Raw genomic sequence first — 20,124 nt, 5'->3', positions numbered from 1 at the left:
GGGGGGGGGGGTTCTCAAAATAAATATTTGTTATTCATTAATTTTCTTTAAAATTAACGATTAAATAGGCGACTATGTTTTATAATAGTTTTAGTTATGATTTTATTCACATGGCCATTAGGCTGCAAGAGTACTGCTGACAGAACAATCCCAAGAAATATCGTTGACTCTCCTAAAGTGGATTTTTGGTTTGATCCAAGTGTACCATGACAATAGCACCTTAGAAACAAAAGAGTTTATTTGTTCCGCTGCAGCTAACACTGTTGAAATCAGTGAGTAGACACGGATATTCTGATAAAATTATTATATCAGATAATGCATGAAGGATAATTAATTTAAGGAGGTTTTCTTTTTTTAACGAGTTAAACTTAAAACCAGTGAGAGAAGTCCGGGCGCCGAACGGAAGTACCGTAACCAGGAAAGGACCACACGGAAGATCGGCAGCGATGGCGGCATCTGAAAACAATGTGGAACTGAAGCGCAAAGCAGACGACAGTCAGGATGGAGAAGCGGACGGAGAAGATGCCGAATGGGTCGGACCGATGCCAAACGAAGCCACAAAGACCAAGAAAAGAAAAGGTGGCTTTCTGGCAGCGAATTCGCCACAACTGTCTTTTATCTACAGCTCCTGCTAACAGATGCTAATCAGCAGCTAACCAGAGTACTGCTAACTTTTGCATGTATTTTTTTTTTTTTTTTTTTTTTTTTCTCTCAGTGCTGGAATATGAGCGCGTTTATCTGGACAACCTGCCGTCGGCTGCAATGTATGAACGGAGCTACATGCACAGAGATGTTATCACACACTTGGTCTGCTCCAAGTAAGTCAGAAGCGAGAAGGAAACTGGACTCTTCCCCAGTGGGACAACTCTCCTACTGTATGGTGGTCGCTTATATATTATTAGTCATCTTTAAGAGTTGTGCAGATAAGTTATCATCCGGGTTTATATGTATCAGGTTCAGTTAAAATGGTATGAGTCAGGAGTCAGTTGTCGGTATCACCGATATACATTATACGCCAGTATTTTCTGTATTCTTATCCTTTAGCATTATACATTCATACCAGTCTAAAATGGTATGGATTTATAACTATATAGGCATTCAGCAGACCTTTGAATTAATATTTAATAATAATAACGATTGTGGAGGGACGTCCAAATACTGCAGGGACAAAAAGCTGCACGTTAATCAGTTTCCTGCAGCCGATTCCAACAATACAGGAAGTCAAGAGGGCTGCAAATGATTATTTCCATAATCCGTCATGTTTTTGTTGATTAAGTGAAGAGTAAAAAAAAACCGTTGATCAATAGTAATAATAATAATATTTGGAGATTTCCATTCATTGATTAATCGTTGCATCTGTTAGCTCTGCCGACTGAATTAATTGTATTTCCATACTTTTATCTGTTCAGGGTTTTGTGTGATAAAACATCAAAATGATAATAATCCTAAGGATTCATGTCAACATTTTTATGAGAACTTTTCATATAAAGTTTTTGACTCATTCACATCCTGAAAAGAGTAAATCAAACCAGTTAATTATCAAAACATCCTCTCCCTGTTTCAGGACAGACTTCATCCTCACAGCCAGTCAGGACGGTCACGTCAAGTTCTGGAAGAAGAAGGAGGACGAGGGAATCGAGTTCGTGAAACACTTTCGAAGTCATCTCGGTAGGAATTGAATTCATCAACGTGGGATATCCTGCTTCTCTTTTTAATGCACATTGATTGATGAGTATGACCAGTGCTGCTGCTGTTTGCGCAGGTGTGATCGAGAGCATCGCCGTCAGTGCTGAAGGAGCCCTCTTCTGCTCGGTCGGTGACGATCAGGCCATGAAAGTGTTCGATGTGGTCAACTTTGACATGATCAACATGCTGAAGTTGGGGTGAGTCTCAGTTATGATGTGGAGGAGACGGAGTGGAGGGACACGCCGCCCTTTTAATAGTGATACGATGCTGCTTCGTCTGTGTGCAGCTTTCAGCCGGGTCAGAGCGAGTGGATCTACAATCCTGGCGACGCCATCTCCACCGTGGCCTGCTCGGAGAAATCCACGGGGAAGATCTTCGTCTACGACGGGAGGGGGAGCAACGACCCGCTCCACGTCTTCGATAAGATGCACTCGTCTCCGCTGTCTCAGATCCGCCTGAACGCCAGGTTCAGAGTCATCGTGTCGGCCGACAAAGCGGGGATGCTGGAGTACTGGATGGGCCTCCCAAGCGAATTCAAGTTCCCCAAACACGTGAGCTGGGAATTCAAAACAGACACAGACTTGTACGAGTTCGCGAAACACAAAACGTACCCGACCAGCCTGGCGTTCTCCCCCGACGGGAGGAAGATGGCCACCATCGCCTCCGACAGGAAAGTCCGGATCTTCCGGTTCCTCACCGGAAAACTGATGAGAGTGTTCGACGAGTCGTTAACGGTAACTCCTCACACACATCTTCCAGATCTGGATCTTCACCCGTGTCGCAACTCCGTTCGTTTATCCCGCCTGCCTTCATGTGTCAGATGTTCACAGAGCTGCAGCAGATGAGGCAGCAGCTGCCCGACATGGAGTTCGGCAGGAGGATGGCTGTGGACAGAGAGCTGGAGAAGGTGGACGGCATCCGGCTGACCAACATCATCTTCGACGAGACCGGACACTTCGTGCTGTACGGCACCATGCTGGGCATCAAGGTGATCAACGTGGAGACCAACAGGTACGCTCACATTAAAGAGGAGAACGTGTTCAGAGAAGGACACTCGGACACGTCGCGGCTACAGAACAATTTAAGTTACATTATGGTGTCAAATTACAATGGAACATTTTACAATTATAAAGAAGTCAATAAAAACAAGCGTTGAATAAAATATTATTTTAATATAAATACAACATTGAATATTGGCATAAAAATGTAGATGCACAGAAAGCAAAAGAAAGAGTGGAGTCTCAATGCATCATGGGAGGTCCTCAGGCAATCTACGTTTTTAAAAGCATAACTCGGGGACAGAACATCTTCCAGTAAGATATTAAAATCTTGCAGAGTTTCTAATTTACAACCCGAGCCTCGGACTCTTCTCACACAAGTTTGATCTAGTTACACGCAGAACTGGGTCAAAATACATTTGGGATATGTTCAGACTGAAAACACAAATCAGGGTTTTTTTTTTGTCATCCAGATTCATTTTTGAAAGTCTGGACATAAAAAAAACAAACATGAAATGTGATTTTTGCAATCTGGATCCAAAAATATGGAGGTTTGAAATGTGATTCCAGTCAGATTTCTACAGCTGCGTCTCAATCCGGTCGGTCTGCCGGCTCAGATTGGATTTCTTGTGTCACACGGGGATGACGTCATTTTCAGAGTGACAGAATCTATGCTAACGCTAACAGAGCTGTCAGCGAGTGGAGAGTTTGTCTCCATGGAGGACAAGGAGGACAACGGTCTGCTGCCACTTTGCTTCCGCGTTGGAAAAGCTACGGTGTTACCACGGCAACCAATTTGCAGATAGATTGGCGACGTCAGGACACACCAAATCTGATCAGTGTCTAGAGTGCAGCACAGCATCAGGAAGAGAAAAATCACATGATTATGAGTAGATGTCAACATTTATATTCATTTTCCAAACAAAACAAGTTGCGGTCTGAAACCCCCCGTTGTGGATCTTCTCCTCCAGGTGTGTTCGGATCCTCGGGAAGCTGGAGAACATCCGGGTGGTCCAGCTCAGTCTGTTCCAGGGCGTGGCCAAGGCCATGCACGTGGCCCCCACCGTGGAGATGAAGGCGTCCGACAACCCCGCTCTGGACAACGTGGAGCCAGACCCCACCATCTTCTGCACCGCCTTCAAGAAGAACCGCTTCTACATGGTGAGACCACCGGGCGATTATTTTGAGGTGTCGTCTGGTTTTCTTCTTCTGCCTTCATGTGTTTTCTTTCTTCGCTTCTCTCTTGAAGTTCTCGAAGAGAGAGCCGGAGGACACGAAGAGCGCCGACTCGGACAGAGACATCTTCAACGAGAAGCCGTCGAAGGAGGAGGTGATGGCGGCCACGCAGGCTGAGGGGCCCAAGAGGGTGTCGGACAGCGCCATCATCCACACCACCATGGGAGACATCCACATCAAGCTCTTCCCCGTCGAGTGGGTTTCCAGCAGGTCGATCCGACGTCCTCTTCACGCTGTCGGAGACACAAACACAAACTTTCCTCTTTGTGTTTTCAGATGTCCGAAGACGGTGGAGAACTTCTGCGTTCACAGCAGGAACGGCTACTACAACGGACACATCTTCCACCGAGTCATCAAGGTGCGTTTCATCATCCGTGAACTCGTTGAGAACTAATCAGTCATGTGACTCTGACTCCGAGGGTGTCCGCTGTGTGCAGGGTTTTATGATCCAGACTGGAGACCCCACCGGCACCGGCATGGGCGGGGAGAGCATCTGGGGAGGGGAGTTCGAGGACGAGTTCCACGCCACGCTGAGACACGACCGCCCGTACACGCTCAGCATGGCTAACGGTGGCGCCGGCACCAACGGATCGCAGTTCTTCGTCACTGTAGTGCCAACCGTGAGTTCACTCTTTCATAGTTCAAAATAAAAGCACCTGTCAGACTTAAACTTCGGTAATGTGCTGTCATGTTTAAAGGAACCCTCTAGTTCGAGGGTTTCGATCTAGGCTCTAGGGTTTAGGATCGAGGGTCTAGGGTTCAGGATCTAGGTTCTAGGGTTTAGACTCTAGGTTCTAGGGTCTAGGCTCTAGGGTTCAGGTTCTAGGGTTCAGAGGTTTATCCTGAGATGGAGAGCAGAAGAGTGAACAGTGGATTTAAACTCACCAATGAAAATGTTTTGTGAACAAGTTTGCCAATTTGAACTTTTTGCTGCCTCAATTGCCCAAAACAGGAAGTTAAAGTATTTAAAATACGCAGACAGAATAACGCATTTCTTGTTCCACCTTATTAGGAGCACAGTAATGAATTAATCACCAGATTATCGTCTCTGACACCCACAAAATCATGACAGTAAAATGCAAAACTGTGAATTGGGCAACTTTTTCTGTCTCTGAAGTGTAAAAATGACCAACAAAGACTTCAGTCGGTGAGCAAACAGGAATTCAAATATTTAATCAAAGATCTAAACTTGCAGTTTTGTCACACTAACCTAGTTTGCTGTTGTTGTGCTGCATTAAAAGAAAGAGGAAGTCACACACACACACACACACACACACACAGCTGGTGCTAATTGTGCTGATTATGACCACAGCAGGTCTCAATAATCTGGACTCATGTTTGGAGGCTAAAAATCAGCGTTAACAGACGTTTATTGGGGATTTTAACTGCTGTGTGTGTGTGTGTGTCTGTTTTTGTGCAGCCGTGGCTCGACAACAAGCACACAGTGTTCGGGAGGTGCACTAAAGGCATGGAGGCCGTTCAGAGGATCTCCAACGTCAAAGTGAACCCGAAGACGGACAAACCGTACGAAGACATCAGCATCATCAACATCACCGTCAAGTGACCGCGCGCGTCTTCATTGTGTCGTCATCGCGTGTCTTCATCACGTCCTGTACAGTTTTATATTAAAGAACAACAACAACACTTGTTGAATTACTTTATTTTACAGCGTCACTTTATGTATCATTTACAAAAGCCGTTATTAAGTCCACTGTAACAAAGAGTTCGATGTGCTTCTACGTCTCAAAACAACAAACGAAGGCTTTTCACGCGTGCATTTTTTTTTTATTATTTGTATTTTTATACATAGATACAAATAGTAAACATTACATAGCAATGAATAAAGATCAACTCAAAGGATGGCTCCTCGATAACGGGACAGGGTTTAGTGTTTCACATTACTGAAGGCTGATTACAGGTGTACCGTCAGGTAAACGGGGCGTGTGTGTGTGAGAGATGTTTAAATAGGAATAATATCATGAGACGTCTTCTGCAGTGACGTTAACACTCAAGAGTCTACGAGGAAACAGCAGATCAGTTCGTTTGTGAGGCAGCAGACGTAAAAAAAAATTCCCAGCAGCCTCCAGTCGCAGTAACATTCCCGCCCATAAATAAAGTTCAGTAACTGGTTCTGTAACGGAAAAACGCCACATTCAAACCAAAACTCTGCTGCTGCTGCAGCCGCTGTGTTAAATAAGATTTTTTTTTTTTTTAAACTTAAAGACCCGATGAAACAGCTGCTATTGCTTTCATTACATGACAAGGCAAAGACAGGGGAACATCTGGCGGATGTTTCTTTCCCATCTCACCGACCCAGAATAAACAAAGTTTTTATCTGAAGCTAAAAGCTACATAAATGATGCTATCATTACTACGACACTGCAGCGAGGTTACTGTCACAGATGGTTATGAGGAGAGGAGATACAGGCACGGTTCAACCGGACGCCAGATAAACATCTCGTCCCCTAGGAAACGGGAGAAAGCGGCGCATGAGCTGCCTTGGAAGTGAAGCGGGATGGCAGTTGTAGTCTGAACTCGGTGGGCGTGGCCGACGTTAAAAGGTATTTCTGTGGTTTTCTGATTAAAGTATTTACACCTTTGTTTTCTTTGCCCACAACGGTGCACAAAGAAGGAAAGATCAGGGGGCGGGGCTTGGAGACGCAGCCCTGTGGTGCAGGTAAAGTAGTTGTTGAAGCGGGTTCACAGGCCGGAAGGGGAAAGGGGGGGAGGAGGAGGTTCAGTCGGTGTGACCTCTAGGCGACATCCAGGACGCCTGCGGCCACCAGCTGCCTGGAGAGCCAGTCCAGCCCCTCGTGGAGGCCCATCCCGCTACGGGCGTCGCAGCCCTGGATGTGCCAGCTCCTCCCGCAGCACAGCTTGTGGAGGCTGAGCAGCTCCGTCATCTCCTCCACGGACACGACGCCGGGGACGTCCTGCACAGAGACCAGCAGGAAGACCGATAATCAGCTCTCCACGTTACAGAACATCACGGACAGATCTTAAAAGGATGTTGGTTTAATACCTGCTTGTTTGCAAAGATGAGCAGCAAGGCGTCTCGCAGCTCCTTCTCCGTCAGTAGTTTGGCCAGCTCGCTGTGGGACTCCATCAGTCGGTCCCGGTGGCAGCTGTCAATCACGAACACCACCGCTGCACACAGACAGGAAGAAGACAATAAAGTTAAATGAGTCTTCGTGTTGGAACACCAGACTGAAATATATCAACAACTACTGGAAGGTTTGCTCCAGATTTAAAATCCACCCCTCTCCTCTGAAGAGTGGTTTGTTCCATCTCTCCAGTGAAGAGCATGAAGACGCTGCTCAGGAGAGGTTTTTATAAGTTCCTATAGAAGATAGTTTAAAAGAAAATTCACCACTGTTTGTTCTGTTTTTGATATCCAGTTAGTGTTGCTTATATTTGTAGTTATTCAAAGCAATAAAATGCTTAATGAAATTTAAAAAAACAACTTCACAGCTAAAGAAGAAACGCAGCAGAAAGAGGCTGCAGGGAACATGCGTGGTAGTAAAGCAACCTGCCTGTAATAATCACAGCGTTTATCTGTCTGTGGTAAATTCTTCTTACTTTGTTTTATTTTTCCACTTTGCAGAAACCAAACCCAAACATCCATTCACCGTTTTCCTCTCCGGAACCTGAGGACTGCTCATGGTTTGATCAGGATTTTTACTATATTTGAACCTGCAACTATTCAGGCACATAGTTCAGAATTTCCTTTTTTAGAAACCGCAAAGTAAACAAGCTCAGTGGCTCGTTTTGACTAAAACAAATGTCTAATTCAAACAAAAGTGTTCTTTCTTTATATTAATTTGTGTCAAGAGTAAACAGTGCAGTATGAGCTGTAAGTCAAATGTGTGCATCACTGAGCGTACCTTGAGTGTTCAGGTAATAGTGTTTCCACAGCGGTCTCAGTTTATGTTTCCCACCAACGTCCCAGATGGTGAATTTCAAGTTCTTATATTCAACTGTTTCCACATTGAAACCTTAAAAAAAAAAAAAAAGATTTATTAAAAAACAGATTTATTTAGAACAGCGCTGATGAGATTCATGTTGTTTCTGGATGAGCGGTTTTCCTACCGATGGTCGGGATGGGCTGCATGAACTCATCTTGTTTCAGCTTGAACAGGATGGTGGTTTTTCCAGCTCCATCGAGCCCCAGAGTCACAACACGGATCTCCATCTTAGGACCGATGTGGACCCGGTTGTCCTGGAAACACATTTTCAAACCACATCATATTTTTTTTTCCTGACAGATTTGGATGACACATGCAGGTTTCCAGGAAGGACTACGAGCAGGGCCGGCGTGTACCTTGGTGAAGGTGACGGGTATGCCGGCGTCCAGCTGGATGTGATCCGCCAGCTCGGTGAACTGGTGCTGCTGCTTCTGAAGAGTCTCCAGCAAACAGTTGATCTCCTGCTTGGCTAGAACCACCCTGCAGTCGTCCTACAGAAGCAAACCAAACACTGCATTACTGATGCTGCAGCTTTGAACCTGTTTAACCTGGAAGATCTACAAGTGAACTTCAGCTTCAATTTGACTAAAATTTGCAACTCCTTTGAAAGGTTCCATGATCACATCAGTTTACTTCCTGCTTGAGTCTCTGGAAAAAGATGTTTTTCTCAGACTTCTACCAGAGGAAGTCAGTAAAACACCTTAATTAACAGATATAATATCTGATTTTGTACGTTTATTCTTTAAAAGATCAATTGCTGATATATATTGAGAATTATACTCCTGTATTTTTTGCAAACCTTTGCACATAAAAGATGTACATTTTTATAATCTATGGCTTTAAACAACATAAAATAAAACAACATTTAGTTTTTTGGGATTAAACGAGTTCACCCCGATCTGAAAATCGTCTCCTCGCTGTCCTACCTGTTGGAGCGTCTTCTCGCAGTGCAGGCAGGCGGTGGACACCTGAGACAGCAGGATGGTCATGTCCTCCTGCTGCTGCCTCAGCCAGATGAGCCTCTCCCGGACGTGAGCGTCCACCACGCTCAGCGCCATCTCCTCCTGCCGACACAGCGTCTCGTGGAGGTCTGCGAAGTACGCTCGGACGCAGGAGCGCGCGCTCTCTGCCGTGCCGGGAACCTGACGAACACGCGGGGAACACGTTAACGCGGGGAACACGGGAAAAACAGCCCAACACGTTCTAGAGAAGTGACGTCTTACGTGCTCGGTGTGCGCCATGCCCACTCCGTCCTCCACGATCTGCTCGCCACCTTCTATCTGCTGCACGATGCCCACCAGCTTCCTGGAGTACTCGGACACCTCGTCGGTGAAGGTGCGGATGCAGTGGGCCATGTCCAGGATGGAAGCACGGATCTGGTTCGCTTCGGTCTCCAGAACGGCGTGCTGAAAAGGAAGGTGGAGGATGCGTGACTGCGTCTCGTCCACAGATGATGACTTCTACTGTGAGGTGTTTTTCACCCCCTCCATGAGACTGTAGGAGCTTTAAGCAGCTCCTTCAGTGGCAGACTGCTGCACCCTCAGTGCAGGAAGGAGTGCTGCCGCGGGTTGTTTGTCCTGACGGCTGTCAGACTGTTCAACACCACCATAAAATAACGTTGCACTGTATTTCATTTCATTTCATAGGACCTGACACTTTCCATTCATCCCAAGCTGTATCTATTTTTTTTTTTGTGTATATAGTTTGTGTGTGTGTGTGTGTGTGTGTGTATGTGTGTGTGTATTTATTCATTAGTCTTGCTTTTTCCAAAAATTCTATTTATCTATCTTACTTCCTCGTAAACGTATTTGTAATTTTTTTTCCTTATTATGTGCACCTTTTTTTTTTTCTCCCCTAACTGTGTTTCAATGCTGCTGCGATGACAAAATTTCTCCACTGTGGGATTAGTGAAGTCTGAAGTCTGAGTCTAAGTCTTAACTACCTTGTGTCCCTGGTGCTTGCCGTACTCCTTGCACACGCAGCACATGAGCGGCCCCGACTGGCAGGCCTCCTCCAGGCAGACGAACTCGATGGCGTGGACCTGGTGCTGCGGGCAGAGTGTCTTCTCGTGAGGCTTGTCGGCCAGCGGCACCCGGCGGTGTTTGGCCAGCGTGCGAGTGGAGTGTGTGAGCTGGGAGCACTCGGCACACAGGTGGGTGGCACACACGGTGCAGTACATGGAGGCCGTGTGGCTCTCGTCCTCGTCACACCGGATTATACACTGGCAGGAAAACAGGAAGCGTTAAATGAAGGGTGCTGTGAGGGTGACACGTCTTTCAGAGGGTTTACACACTGCTGCCTTACTTCTCCCATCCCTTTCAGGGCGTCCTCCGCCATGCCCGACTGGTTGGTCGCTCCATTCTGGAGTCGCTCCAGGAGTTCGAGCAGAGCGAAGTTCTTCTTTAGACCCCAAACTCCAGAATCCCCTGAGGAGACGGGAAGGAAAAGAAAAGGTTTTAGGGCAGAAATAGAAAAGGTTCTGCAGATAGACAATTCTGGTTCTGTTGGAGTGTTTTCTTCCTGTTAAAGGGTTTTTTTTTTTTTTCTTTCTGTTAGGTAGGAGTTTTTCCTTCCTGTTAAAAGGAAGTTTTTTTTTTCTTCCCATTAAAAGGAAGTTTTTCTTTCTGTTAAAGGATAGTTTTTCTTCCCATTAAAAGGAAGTTTTTTGTTCCTGTTAAAAGGGGTTCTTCTCCAGAACAGAATTTTGCAATATAATTTAACTAACACACACTATAGCATCAAAATAAACCCTCTGACACACTCTGGTCAAGGTAGGTAGGTAGGTATATACTTTATTAATCCCCGAGGGGAAATTTTCCATTCATTTTAAGCTCCACCCCTTTCTGGATTATGTGATATTTTCCAGGTACAATTCTCTTCTTTAACTTTGTTGCTATGACAACAACGCAACTGGGTTTAACTATTAAATGCTACTCCGGTCATGTTTTCACAAGTAGCTGCCGTTTCCGTTTTGCAATTCAATTTAATGTGTGCTATGTGTTGCTCTAAGGTTCTCTAAGGTTCTGGACTGGTTTTGAGATTTTGTGCCCCCACAGTCACACCTGCACTAAAAAGAGACATTTTCCTTTTATTGTGCCCACAGCAAGTCGTGAGTATCGATATTCAAATGAAAAGATGATTATTTTCATATCCCTGTTGTCGTAGCAACCCCCATTACTAACCCAGCTCGGTGACCTGTCTGTCGAAGGGGCAGCGGACGGCTCTGCCATGGAGGGGCAGCCGGGTGAGACAGTCGTGGCACACCGTGTGACCGCAGAGCAGAAGACGAGGGACCTTGTCTCCCTGGAGGGAGAAGACGTCCTCACACACGCCACACTCGAGCACCTGGGAAAGGAAGGGTGAACTGTCAGAGTCAGAACGATCAGCTGGCAAAGATTTCATAAATACTCTGGCTTAATATAATCGAAATAACTAAGGATATTTTGCTTAAGTACAATTTTGAAGACTTGCACTACATGTTAGAGGGAAATAATGTACTTTCTAATCTATTATGTTTATCTGAGAGCGTTAGTTCCTTTTTACATGAATATTTGACACAATTGATGATAAAACAAGTTGTTAAAATACACATTGTTAAAGATTAAACAAGTAGTTTCCAAGTGATGTCTCAAAAAAAAAAAAAAAAAAAAAAAAAAAAAAAAAAATCGGTGTAGTCTGGGTCAATGAGTTTAGATTTAGATTTTAGACTTTATTAATCCTACAGTGGGGAAATTTGGTAAACAGCTCCAACAAATTGTGATTTTTCCCTTTAAACTTCTCACACGGTATCATTTAAATAAATATTTAAATAATCCAAAATCTCATAAACAAAGTACAGAAACTGAAAACAGATTTGTGCATCAGAATTTAGTTTTTTTTCTCCCAGTAATCACCTGACAACCACTCACATTTCTCTGCCTTCCCTGGATTTCAAACCAGATAGAAAGTAGTAGTAGTACAAACTGAATCCCCTGCTCCCTTATGGCCAATTCAAATCCATGATCACAAACCTCCCTGCAAAGATTTTTTTTTATTTTTATTTTTTTTATATATATATAGTCTTGTTTGTAGCTTATTGTTTTAATTTTGCCTATTTTGTTTTATTGTTGAGTTCTATTATTTTTATTACATATTTTATTGACGTAATCTTTTATTTTGTTCAACGTGATCTCGGCATCATTAAAAATGTATTCCAGAGAATTTAAATAAGGGTTGCATGAATTAATGAAAAACGGCTCATCCAGTAACATGCTGCTGACACACTGATGCTGCAGTATTAATAATCTAATGATATAATAATACAAATAGATTTTTGCACGACTTTTGTTTGTAATTTGCGGTATTGGTAATTTTTTTTTTACAAAAGTCAAACATCTAAATACTCCTTCCACCAGTGTTTAATGCACAAGGAAGCTCTGCAAGGACTCATTGGATTGCTGCAATCACCTTGGTTATTAATTATATTAATATTATGCCAGCCGAGCTCCCTGGGCAGCCTCTTTATAACCCCGTCGCCGAGCCGTGCCATCACACAGAGGAGCTGCAGTGAACCGAGGCTGGTTGCAGACGCCAACTAGCGCCGGTAGCTCATGCTGCAGGCACAAACACCAGCCGGGGGTGGGGGTCGGGGGGAATTGTCATGGATCCGGCTAAATCAGCTTGACAATTAGCAATCTATGACATTCCTATGACGCAAGGGCGACACGGAGCTCTTTCAGGAATCAAGATAAATGTTTGGCATCCGCTGCCACCAACGCCAACGCAGCAGCATTCACCCAAAATCAGAAGCCACGAAGGCGAGCTAGCAGACGATCCTCCGCGGAAACAACCCCGACAGCACAAACAACAGCGAGTTTAATCCGGCCGTGGATCTTAGTGACAATATTACAACCTTGACCGTGCTGCCACTGGCTCCCCTCCCGTGTCGCATACAAGGCTCCATCGTCGCTCCGGCGCCGTGCTTGTTTATTCCTGCTGCAGCAGCGGCCATTCTCGGACGACAGCGCAGAGGACTGAGCATGCGCGAGAGGACAATCCCCCCGAGTACTTCCTGTTTTGCTTTTCGAGTCCTGTTAGCATCAGGCTAGCATACAGGTACCGTCCTTTTTCTACTGTTCGTGTCACAAATTGTAATATTTGAGTGGGATATGGGAATAAATCATGACTGTCACCTGTCGGTTTAATAACTCGATATGGTAACATTCATTTGAAACGTTAATTTCCCCCCGTTAGAAGATTTGTAAGGCTGCAGACACGTTTTCTCTTTTACAAACTACGGAATATTTACTTCGCAGAATATACAGCTGCTATTCTCGGTATAATTATGTACCACAATTAATTTGTTATTTCCAGTGAGTCTCTTTAAAGAAAAAAAATAATAATTATTGAATAAATTCCATATTAAACATCATCACAGTAGGTCAAAATGAAAATGTGCAACAAGAGGACAGAACAAAGCAGTGAAATAAAATAAAATAAATTTCATGACTTTTTGAGAAAATCATGTTCATTCTATAATGTTAAAAAGCTTAATTGCATTCTATTTTTTTTTTTTACAAGTTTAAGGGCTTTTGTATAGGCAAGAAACTCAAAACCTGGATTTCACCTTCATATTTTGATAATTGTGGATATGAAATCTGAATAGTATATATAAGAAAATAATCTTTGTTAATTTCCATGTCCTTTTGAGAAAAGTTGTCCAGCTGGAAAAAAAACCAACCATTGTATAAAGCCAGACATGTATATTAAGCCATAAAGCCTCAGCATAGGTATGGAAAAATAAATCATCAGACTAACACAGAGCAGATCAGGTCATCAACATCTTCTCTGTTCTCATTAGTATTTCCCAATTATGCATAAATTTTAACTTGAAATTTGAAAAAAAAAAAAAAAAAAGTATATATTAATCAATTTTACTATTAGTTTACAGCTACGGTATATTATGAATAACCTTTAGTTTTGTTTGATTGCCATATCACTTTTTTTTGCTTTTGATTTCCAAGCTTATTGTTTGAATTCTGTCTGTTGTTGTGCAGCACTTTGTTCAACTATTGTTGTTTATAAATGTCCTTTATGAATAAATGTGACTTGATTTGAAACGGAAGTGCAAGATAGAATTTTTGTTTGTATTTTTAGTTCAATATTAGAAGTTCTGATTTACACTCCTAACCAGGTGGTGGCGGTAATACGTCAATTCGTTGATCGTCAACCCGCCAGTCAAAACCAGGAAGAAGAAGAACGTCTTTCGTTGATGACGTATTTTTGGCGCGTCCCGCTTGGCGGAAGCAAGAGGGACTTGTTGTGATTGACGGTACTTCAAACGCTCATCGCTGCTCTTTTAACGGTAAGTTTTTCTTATTTTAATGAATCAGTAGTTTTGTATGTTCGTCACATAAGGTCATATGTGTGCTGAGAATTAACGAGGAGGTCGTATTTACACCGCGTTTTGTCTGAATTTGTACCCTGATGGTTGAAATGCACTTATTGTAAGTCGCTTTGGATAAAAAAGCGTCAGCTAAATGAAATATGTAATGAGATGTGTTTTCTTTCCTGGCTGTTAACACTCTCGTTCATGCAGTTTATTTTGATATTGATGTTCCTTATTAGTGATGTCTCAACAAGCAGCACAAACCGCCCCCCCGGCTCCGGACTCCCCGGCGCTGGTGGTCACTACTAACGTGCAGAAATACGCCATAAAGAAGAAGAAGGTCCTGAGTGCTGAAGAGGCCGAGCTGTTCGAGCTGACGCAGGCTGCAGGCGTCACCGTGGACCAGGAGGTCTTTAAGTAGGTCCAATGACACCTGAGTGTCCTCTCTGTGAAGGAAGAACCAGGAGCTCAACTTCTTCTTCTTCTTCTTCTTCTTCTTCTTCTCCTTCTCCTCCTTCTCCTTCTCCTTCTCCTCCTTCTCCTTCTTCTTCTCCTCCTTCTTCTTCTCCTCCTTCTCCTTCTTCTTCTCCTCCTTCTCCTCCTTCTTCTTCTTCTCCTTCTCCTTCTCCTTCTTCTCCTTCTTCTTCTTCTCCTCCTCCTTCTTCTTCTCCTTCTTCTTCTCCTCCTTCTCCTTCTTCTTCTTCTCCTTCTTCTCCTCCTTCTCCTTCTCCTCCTCCTTCTTTTTCTTCTTCTCCTCCTTCTCCTTCTTCTTCTTCTCCTTCTTCTCCTTCTTCTTCTTCTCTCCTCCTCCTCCTCCTCCTGTAGGATCATCGTGGACCTGCTGAAGATGAACGTGGCCCCTCAGGCGGTCTTCCAGACTCTGAAGGCGATGTGTGCCGGTCAGAGAGTCGCGGAGAGCTGCGGCGGGGAGTCGACAGCTGCGTCCCACACGACCAGCGCCGCCACGGCACCGACGGAGGTCAGAGGTGAGCGTGGCACCGACAACCTCCTCCAGTCTGAAGGACTCATCGGGAACCTTAGTTTTAACTTGACGAGGCTGAAACCACTTTTTATCTATTTGACTTAGATTTCAAACCCTATAATCTCCTATGTTAAATATCCAATTCAGATATAAATGCATTTGTTTTGTCAGAAAGTCTTTCTGCACACTAAATAACAAAAAAACAACAAAAATTTAATAGATAGGTACATAGATTTTATTGATCCCGCAAGGGGACATTTTTTTGTTACAGCAGCATGGAAGATACAGCAAAAGCAATAAAAATTACAGAATAAAAAATAAAGGTAGTAAAAGTATAAATATAATAAATTTAAAAAATGCACAATATGCTCAAATAAAATCGAATTTAATTCAATTAAACAACAGTGCAGCGGTGTTAGTGATGATGTCGGATAGGTTTGGCCAGAGGTGAGCTATTATAATCACACTTTTATCACTCTCCTGATAAACTCAAACATACTTCCAATTCTTCAATTTCCGTTTATGATTTATGACTTCTCCTGATTTGTTTATCAAATAATTTGTAATTGTAAAGGTATTAACATATCCAGTAGAAATAATACCGAAGACCGTTAACGACATTGTTCCGAGCAGCAGCGTCAACTGCGGGAAAGAACAACGCGAACCAAAGTAGCGTGACTAAAGCGTGCGTCCGAAATGGATCAAAATGATCACATTTTCTTTGCCTTTTGTGTAATTTACATGAAAATAATTTTAAAATATAAATACAGACATTTTTAGGGAAAAGTCGGGCCCGCAGCTTTTTTATTCTACAAAGTCATCACGCGTGTGAAGTCCGCGTGGAGTCCGTTCTCACGTTAACGCGGGTGAGCTGATACGAAGTGTGCAGCTTTGATCCAGAAACACCTCCGCTTCAATATCTCTCAACATGTGACAGAAGCACAGCTTCTATAGATCTCCGCAATCCCACAATGCATTGCGCCAATGAAATGAAGAATCCGCTCACGGCCACAGAAGATGAAATATAAATTGCGGATGGTGGTCGAAAACGTCCAGTTCTCTGTGTCTTCGTGAAGTTTGATTGTCGGCGTCGTTCCGACGTCGCACTTTACCTGACACGATGTTGGATACGTGTTGTTGAAGTTTTTTCGTTCGTTTAAATAACATAAGTGTTTGGATTTCTTGTTTTTTTTAACTGTCGTGGAAACGTGAAGCACAGAGTTGGCATGTAGGACGCTGTTGGGACACGTGACGTGTGCGTGTACCTTTTTATAAATCAGACCTGTGAATCAGGTTCTTTAATTTTTGTGACGATGTGTAAAAAAAAAAAAAGGTCGTAACCATCAGATTTGAAACGTTTCTGCTGACTGACTACTTTTCAGTTTTTTCTTTTCTTCTTTCTTTGCTTCTCGCTTCCTTTTCAAGCACGTAAATTAATCACATTCCTCAACTGAAGTCCTCTGCTCGCTGTGGTAGAGTTTCTTGTCCCTTCACTAACTAAACTCCGTCTTCACTTCGCCTCACGTCGAGCTCTTCCACTAAAAATGGAGGCGAACTGAAGACTCGTAAAACTCTGATCGTCACTGTGAGCACGTCGTTTTCTAATTTCTTTTCTGTCCCCCGTGAACTCGTCCTCTTTTTTTTTTCCCCTGAAGAGGACGACTCTGTGGTCTCTGGAAAGAGCCCTAAGGCTCCTGCAGCCCCCCCCTCAGCCTCGGGCCCCCGAGCCACGAGGGTCAACACTAAGATTGTGGTCTACGGCCCCCAAGACTCTCAAGGTCCCCCTGTCTGCTTCTCTGTGTCCTCCATCTGTCCCCTGCTTGATATTAAGAGATGTGTGTTGATAATATGGATCGGGATCATAGTGAAACTCTCACTGCACGATCACGCTGAGTAGAAACTGCATGCGTGTCTGTCCACAGGCATGTGTGGATGACAGACTTAGAACCTGCTCGTGTGTGTTTTCATATTTAAGTGGACATTTTCACTGCAGAATTAACTTTTGAATTTGTTTTCAAAGTAAAACAAAAAAAGAAAAATCCTGAAGTACACCTCCTACTTTAGGATTTCTTTTTTTTAAATTTTTTACTTTGATGTTTGAAAATTGATTCTCTTAACAAAGAGAAAGAATTGTTATTTTCTATGAATTTTTTTGTTTTGTTATGAATTTAAAAGGATCAGTTGATGACAATCAAACACAGCACCACAGATTTAAGAGTGTAATTCCCTCCGGCTGATCCAATATAGCACCAACAGTTTCTCAGTGACTGAACAAGCGCAGTGACTTTAACCTGCCTTTCAGTTTCGTCAAACTCATCATCTCTTCTGATGTGTCTCCTAATTTTTTTTTCTGCGTTGCATTCATTTCTGTAAAAGTAGCTCTTCGACATGATCAGTTCAGTTTCAGTCGCCATTGTTTGAAGTACGCAAAGCGACTCCACGGCCTATAAATCTACGGCCGCATTCATAAAGATTCATCGTACATTTAGTACGATGAATTCTTAGAATTGTGACGATTTCCCCTTTAAAGTTAACGGTGTTTTCAGACCAAACGTAAAGCTCATTATTCCTCCGTTGCGAATCAATGCAAACGCGAATTTAATTTGAGCGTTTGTACTCGCATGAGGTGAAAATGCACTTTTAGTTTGGTCTGAACGCAAAGAAAAGAAAAATATAAATACCATCGTATTGATATATTCAACAGAACAAATTCTTCTAAAGATAAACGTGATGTATCTTAACCCTTAAGAGAGCTCCTGAAATGAACAAGTGTCCGGGTCAGGGAGGAGGACGTTAAAGAGGATGAAGAATTTCTTAAAATAGGGGAGGAACTGCTGAAGTCCAACGAGGTCGGAGAAAATATTCCTCAAACGCAGAGTTAGTGAAACGCTCCAGATTATACCGTGGAGGGATGAAGCTTGTGGTCGATCAACCAATCACAAGCCTTAAAAGGACGCCGTCGACCACACCTCCTCACTAACGCCGAACTTTCTGTCTCTTCTCGCTCGGAGGAGTTTCCTCAATCTAAAACTCCTCGCTGTTAATTTTCCGTCTCGGCTCGAAGCTCCCTGAAAGGACTGCGTACGTTTTCATAAATTTTCTTGCCACTTTATGGTTCCTAATCACGTGTGCAGTTGATGTGCCGCGTTATTAACTCTACTTCAGAAAAGGTAAGAAAACCTACTCTTCTGCACCTTTACTTTTTCATTCATAACTTTTCTTCATCATCATCATTTCCTTTTCCACTCGTGCCGTGTTGCCTGGAACGTGAAGCAGCATTCATGTTGACCTTCGCCTCCTCCTTTTTACGTCACCGTGTGTGTGTGTGTTTTGTTGTGATGTTTCAGCAGTGCGCAGTAAAACTGCAGCGAGCCACGGTGAGAAGGGCAGGGAGGCGTCCAGCCAGCGGGTGCAGCGGCAGCCCAGCGCCACCAGAGGGCAGAAGACCAAGAGCTCGGGCAGCAGCAGCTCCTCCTCTCAGATAAACTCCACATAAGACTCAATGTGACACCTTCTGTAAATATGTAGCTTTCTTTATGGTTAACTTATGTGGTTTTTAAAGGGCTAGTTCACCTAAATGACAAATATTTATAGTTTCTCTGTGACTTTTAGTGACATTTAGATTTTTTGTTTTGTTTTGCCTTGTGTCTGATGTAATTGTTGAATCTTCCTTGTTAATACGAAAGAGATGAAAGGAACCACAAAAATAACATTTAAAAAAAAAAATGTCTCGGTTCATCTGGAAGCTTTGTTGTCGAGACCTTTTCAGCGGTTGAACCCAATTTAAACTGTTAAAGCTACATGCATGATTAGATATACACTACTTATGTAAAAGTGAAAACAGGTTTGTTTTTTTTATAATTTAGATGAACCAGTCCTTTAAAATTCCAATAGTTTAAAAACAGTGCAGTGTCTCCTCATTGTTGTGTTATCGTTATTGTTTAAATACAGTTTAAACCAATGAGGCTGACACAAAAAAAACATAAATATTTTGATTTTATTTTAATGTTTTCTACTGAAAAGTTAATGTCTGTATTCAACATGCACATTTTGATATCATGATAATAAATCAGATAAAGACATAAAAAAACGTTTTTCTTCTTTCTTTTTTTTTTTTAGCCTTTGCGGCATCATTTCTACTTTTTCTTCCTTTCTCTTCAGTACTTTCTCCTCCAAACTTAAATGTCACGTGTTTGTTCAAAATATAAAAATACTCTGCTTTGAATTTTAGTAACTTTCTGCAAACTTTCGGCACATTTCCAGTGTGTGAAGGAGATGGCGTTTAATGCGCGCAGGTCACAATCATGGCCACTTCTCGATGTGCTTTCTTATCACCGATATGTTGTATGTCAGCATTTCTTCATCTTCACTGTTTGTTTTCTGGATCTTTAGCCGCTGGAGACGCTCCGACCGTAAATGCAGAGAAATCCTCTCCTCTGTGTCGCTCTCTGCCGGCTGGCATCTTTGTCTGCCTGTGAACGAGGAGCCGAACTGTCCTCCTCCTCTCCAATGGCTGATAACGCGGAGGAATGCAGGTGGAGATGAAACACGCGTGTGGGTGTCACTTTTCAAGAATGCTCTCTGCTATTGATCTCTCTCTAACTGGCATGGTGCTATTGATTTTTCCCCGTCTCTTCTGTGTTGTGGTCGGGAGGACGGCGTGCGGACAGGTAGAAGAGGAAGATATACTTTTTAATAGTTCTGTTTTACTGTTATCACACGGGGGCAGTAGAATCACACTGCAGTCAGTGTGCACAAACTGCTCTCAGCATTTTCATTAATCGCCGTGGTAACATGAATGAAAGTGAATCTGAAATGTATACATTCTTTTCCTTTCTTTTTTTTTTTTTTTTTTTTTGTCTGCATGTGTGTGTTTGACACAAACAGGAA

General features: G+C 43.1%; 3 protein-coding genes across 7 annotated transcripts; 2 read left to right on the top strand and 1 right to left on the bottom strand.

Annotated features, from left to right (window-relative positions):
- Window positions 1-420: 420 nt before the first annotated feature.
- On the top strand, window positions 421-5,564 carry ppwd1 (peptidylprolyl isomerase domain and WD repeat containing 1). Its single transcript, XM_069165199.1, has 11 exons — window positions 421-579; window positions 716-818; window positions 1,565-1,668; window positions 1,763-1,883; window positions 1,973-2,420; window positions 2,507-2,697; window positions 3,656-3,845; window positions 3,934-4,115; window positions 4,197-4,278; window positions 4,358-4,540; window positions 5,341-5,564. Exons 1-11 carry the CDS (start codon window positions 447-449, stop codon window positions 5,482-5,484), a joined length of 1,881 nt encoding a protein of 626 aa, XP_069021300.1. The 5' UTR covers window positions 421-446; the 3' UTR covers window positions 5,485-5,564.
- Window positions 5,564-12,875, bottom strand: trim23 (tripartite motif containing 23). 2 transcript variants are annotated; one of them, XM_069165218.1, is made up of 11 exons: window positions 12,777-12,875; window positions 11,068-11,230; window positions 10,190-10,311; window positions 9,828-10,106; window positions 9,109-9,291; window positions 8,812-9,027; window positions 8,242-8,376; window positions 8,010-8,139; window positions 7,805-7,915; window positions 6,943-7,067; window positions 5,564-6,853 (listed from the first exon to the last, which is right to left on the bottom strand). In XM_069165218.1, the coding sequence occupies exons 1-11, from the start codon at window positions 12,873-12,875 to the stop codon at window positions 6,674-6,676; spliced, it is 1,743 nt and encodes a 580-aa protein (XP_069021319.1). In that variant the 3' UTR covers window positions 5,564-6,673. The 2 variants fall into 2 exon arrangements, with proteins under 2 accessions (XP_069021319.1, XP_069021311.1); XM_069165210.1 differs by having other exon boundaries at window positions 8,812-9,291.
- On the top strand, window positions 12,801-19,317 carry mzt2b (mitotic spindle organizing protein 2B). Of its 4 annotated transcripts, none has more exons than XM_069165234.1 (6): window positions 12,806-12,979; window positions 14,058-14,228; window positions 14,492-14,669; window positions 15,078-15,238; window positions 16,890-17,012; window positions 18,585-19,317. In XM_069165234.1, the coding sequence occupies exons 3-6, from the start codon at window positions 14,494-14,496 to the stop codon at window positions 18,728-18,730; spliced, it is 606 nt and encodes a 201-aa protein (XP_069021335.1). In that variant the 5' UTR covers window positions 12,806-12,979; window positions 14,058-14,228; window positions 14,492-14,493; the 3' UTR covers window positions 18,731-19,317. The 4 variants fall into 4 exon arrangements, with proteins under 4 accessions (XP_069021356.1, XP_069021335.1, XP_069021328.1 ...); XM_069165227.1 differs by having other exon boundaries at window positions 18,582-19,317; XM_069165255.1 differs by lacking the exon at window positions 16,890-17,012 and having other exon boundaries at window positions 12,801-12,979.
- Window positions 19,318-20,124: the final 807 nt, after the last annotated feature.

This window comes from Embiotoca jacksoni, unplaced genomic scaffold (genome assembly GCF_022577435.1).
Source record: "Embiotoca jacksoni isolate LCO1_2020_lvr unplaced genomic scaffold, fEmbJac1.0.p SCAF_10, whole genome shotgun sequence".
Classification (NCBI taxonomy): Eukaryota; Metazoa; Chordata; class Actinopteri; family Embiotocidae; genus Embiotoca; species Embiotoca jacksoni.
Note: the sequence above shows the minus strand (reverse complement) of the source record. Positions and strands in the feature narration are given on the sequence as shown.

Excerpts from the sequence above, each read along its gene's own strand:
- ppwd1 (XM_069165199.1), top strand. The coding sequence starts at position 447 with ATGGCGGCATCTGAAAACAATGTGGAACTGAAGCGCAAAGCAGACGAC. Across the intron at positions 1,884-1,972 it reads ATCAACATGCTGAAGTTGGG|CTTTCAGCCGGGTCAGAGCG; the intron begins GTGAGTCTCAGT and ends GTCTGTGTGCAG. Across the intron at positions 3,846-3,933 it reads AGAAGAACCGCTTCTACATG|TTCTCGAAGAGAGAGCCGGA; the intron begins GTGAGACCACCG and ends TCTCTCTTGAAG.
- trim23 (XM_069165210.1), bottom strand. The coding sequence starts at position 12,875 with ATGGCCGCTGCTGCAGCAGGAATAAACAAGCACGGCGCCGGAGCGACG. Across the intron at positions 10,107-10,189 it reads CCCTGAAAGGGATGGGAGAA|TGTATAATCCGGTGTGACGA; the intron begins GTAAGGCAGCAG and ends TTTTCCTGCCAG. Across the intron at positions 8,377-8,811 it reads GCGAGAAGACGCTCCAACAG|GACGACTGCAGGGTGGTTCT; the intron begins GTAGGACAGCGA and ends TTGCTTCTGTAG.
- mzt2b (XM_069165227.1), top strand. The coding sequence starts at position 14,494 with ATGTCTCAACAAGCAGCACAAACCGCCCCCCCGGCTCCGGACTCCCCG. Across the intron at positions 14,670-15,077 it reads GTGGACCAGGAGGTCTTTAA|GATCATCGTGGACCTGCTGA; the intron begins GTAGGTCCAATG and ends CTCCTCCTGTAG. Across the intron at positions 15,239-16,889 it reads GGCACCGACGGAGGTCAGAG|AGGACGACTCTGTGGTCTCT; the intron begins GTGAGCGTGGCA and ends TTTCCCCTGAAG.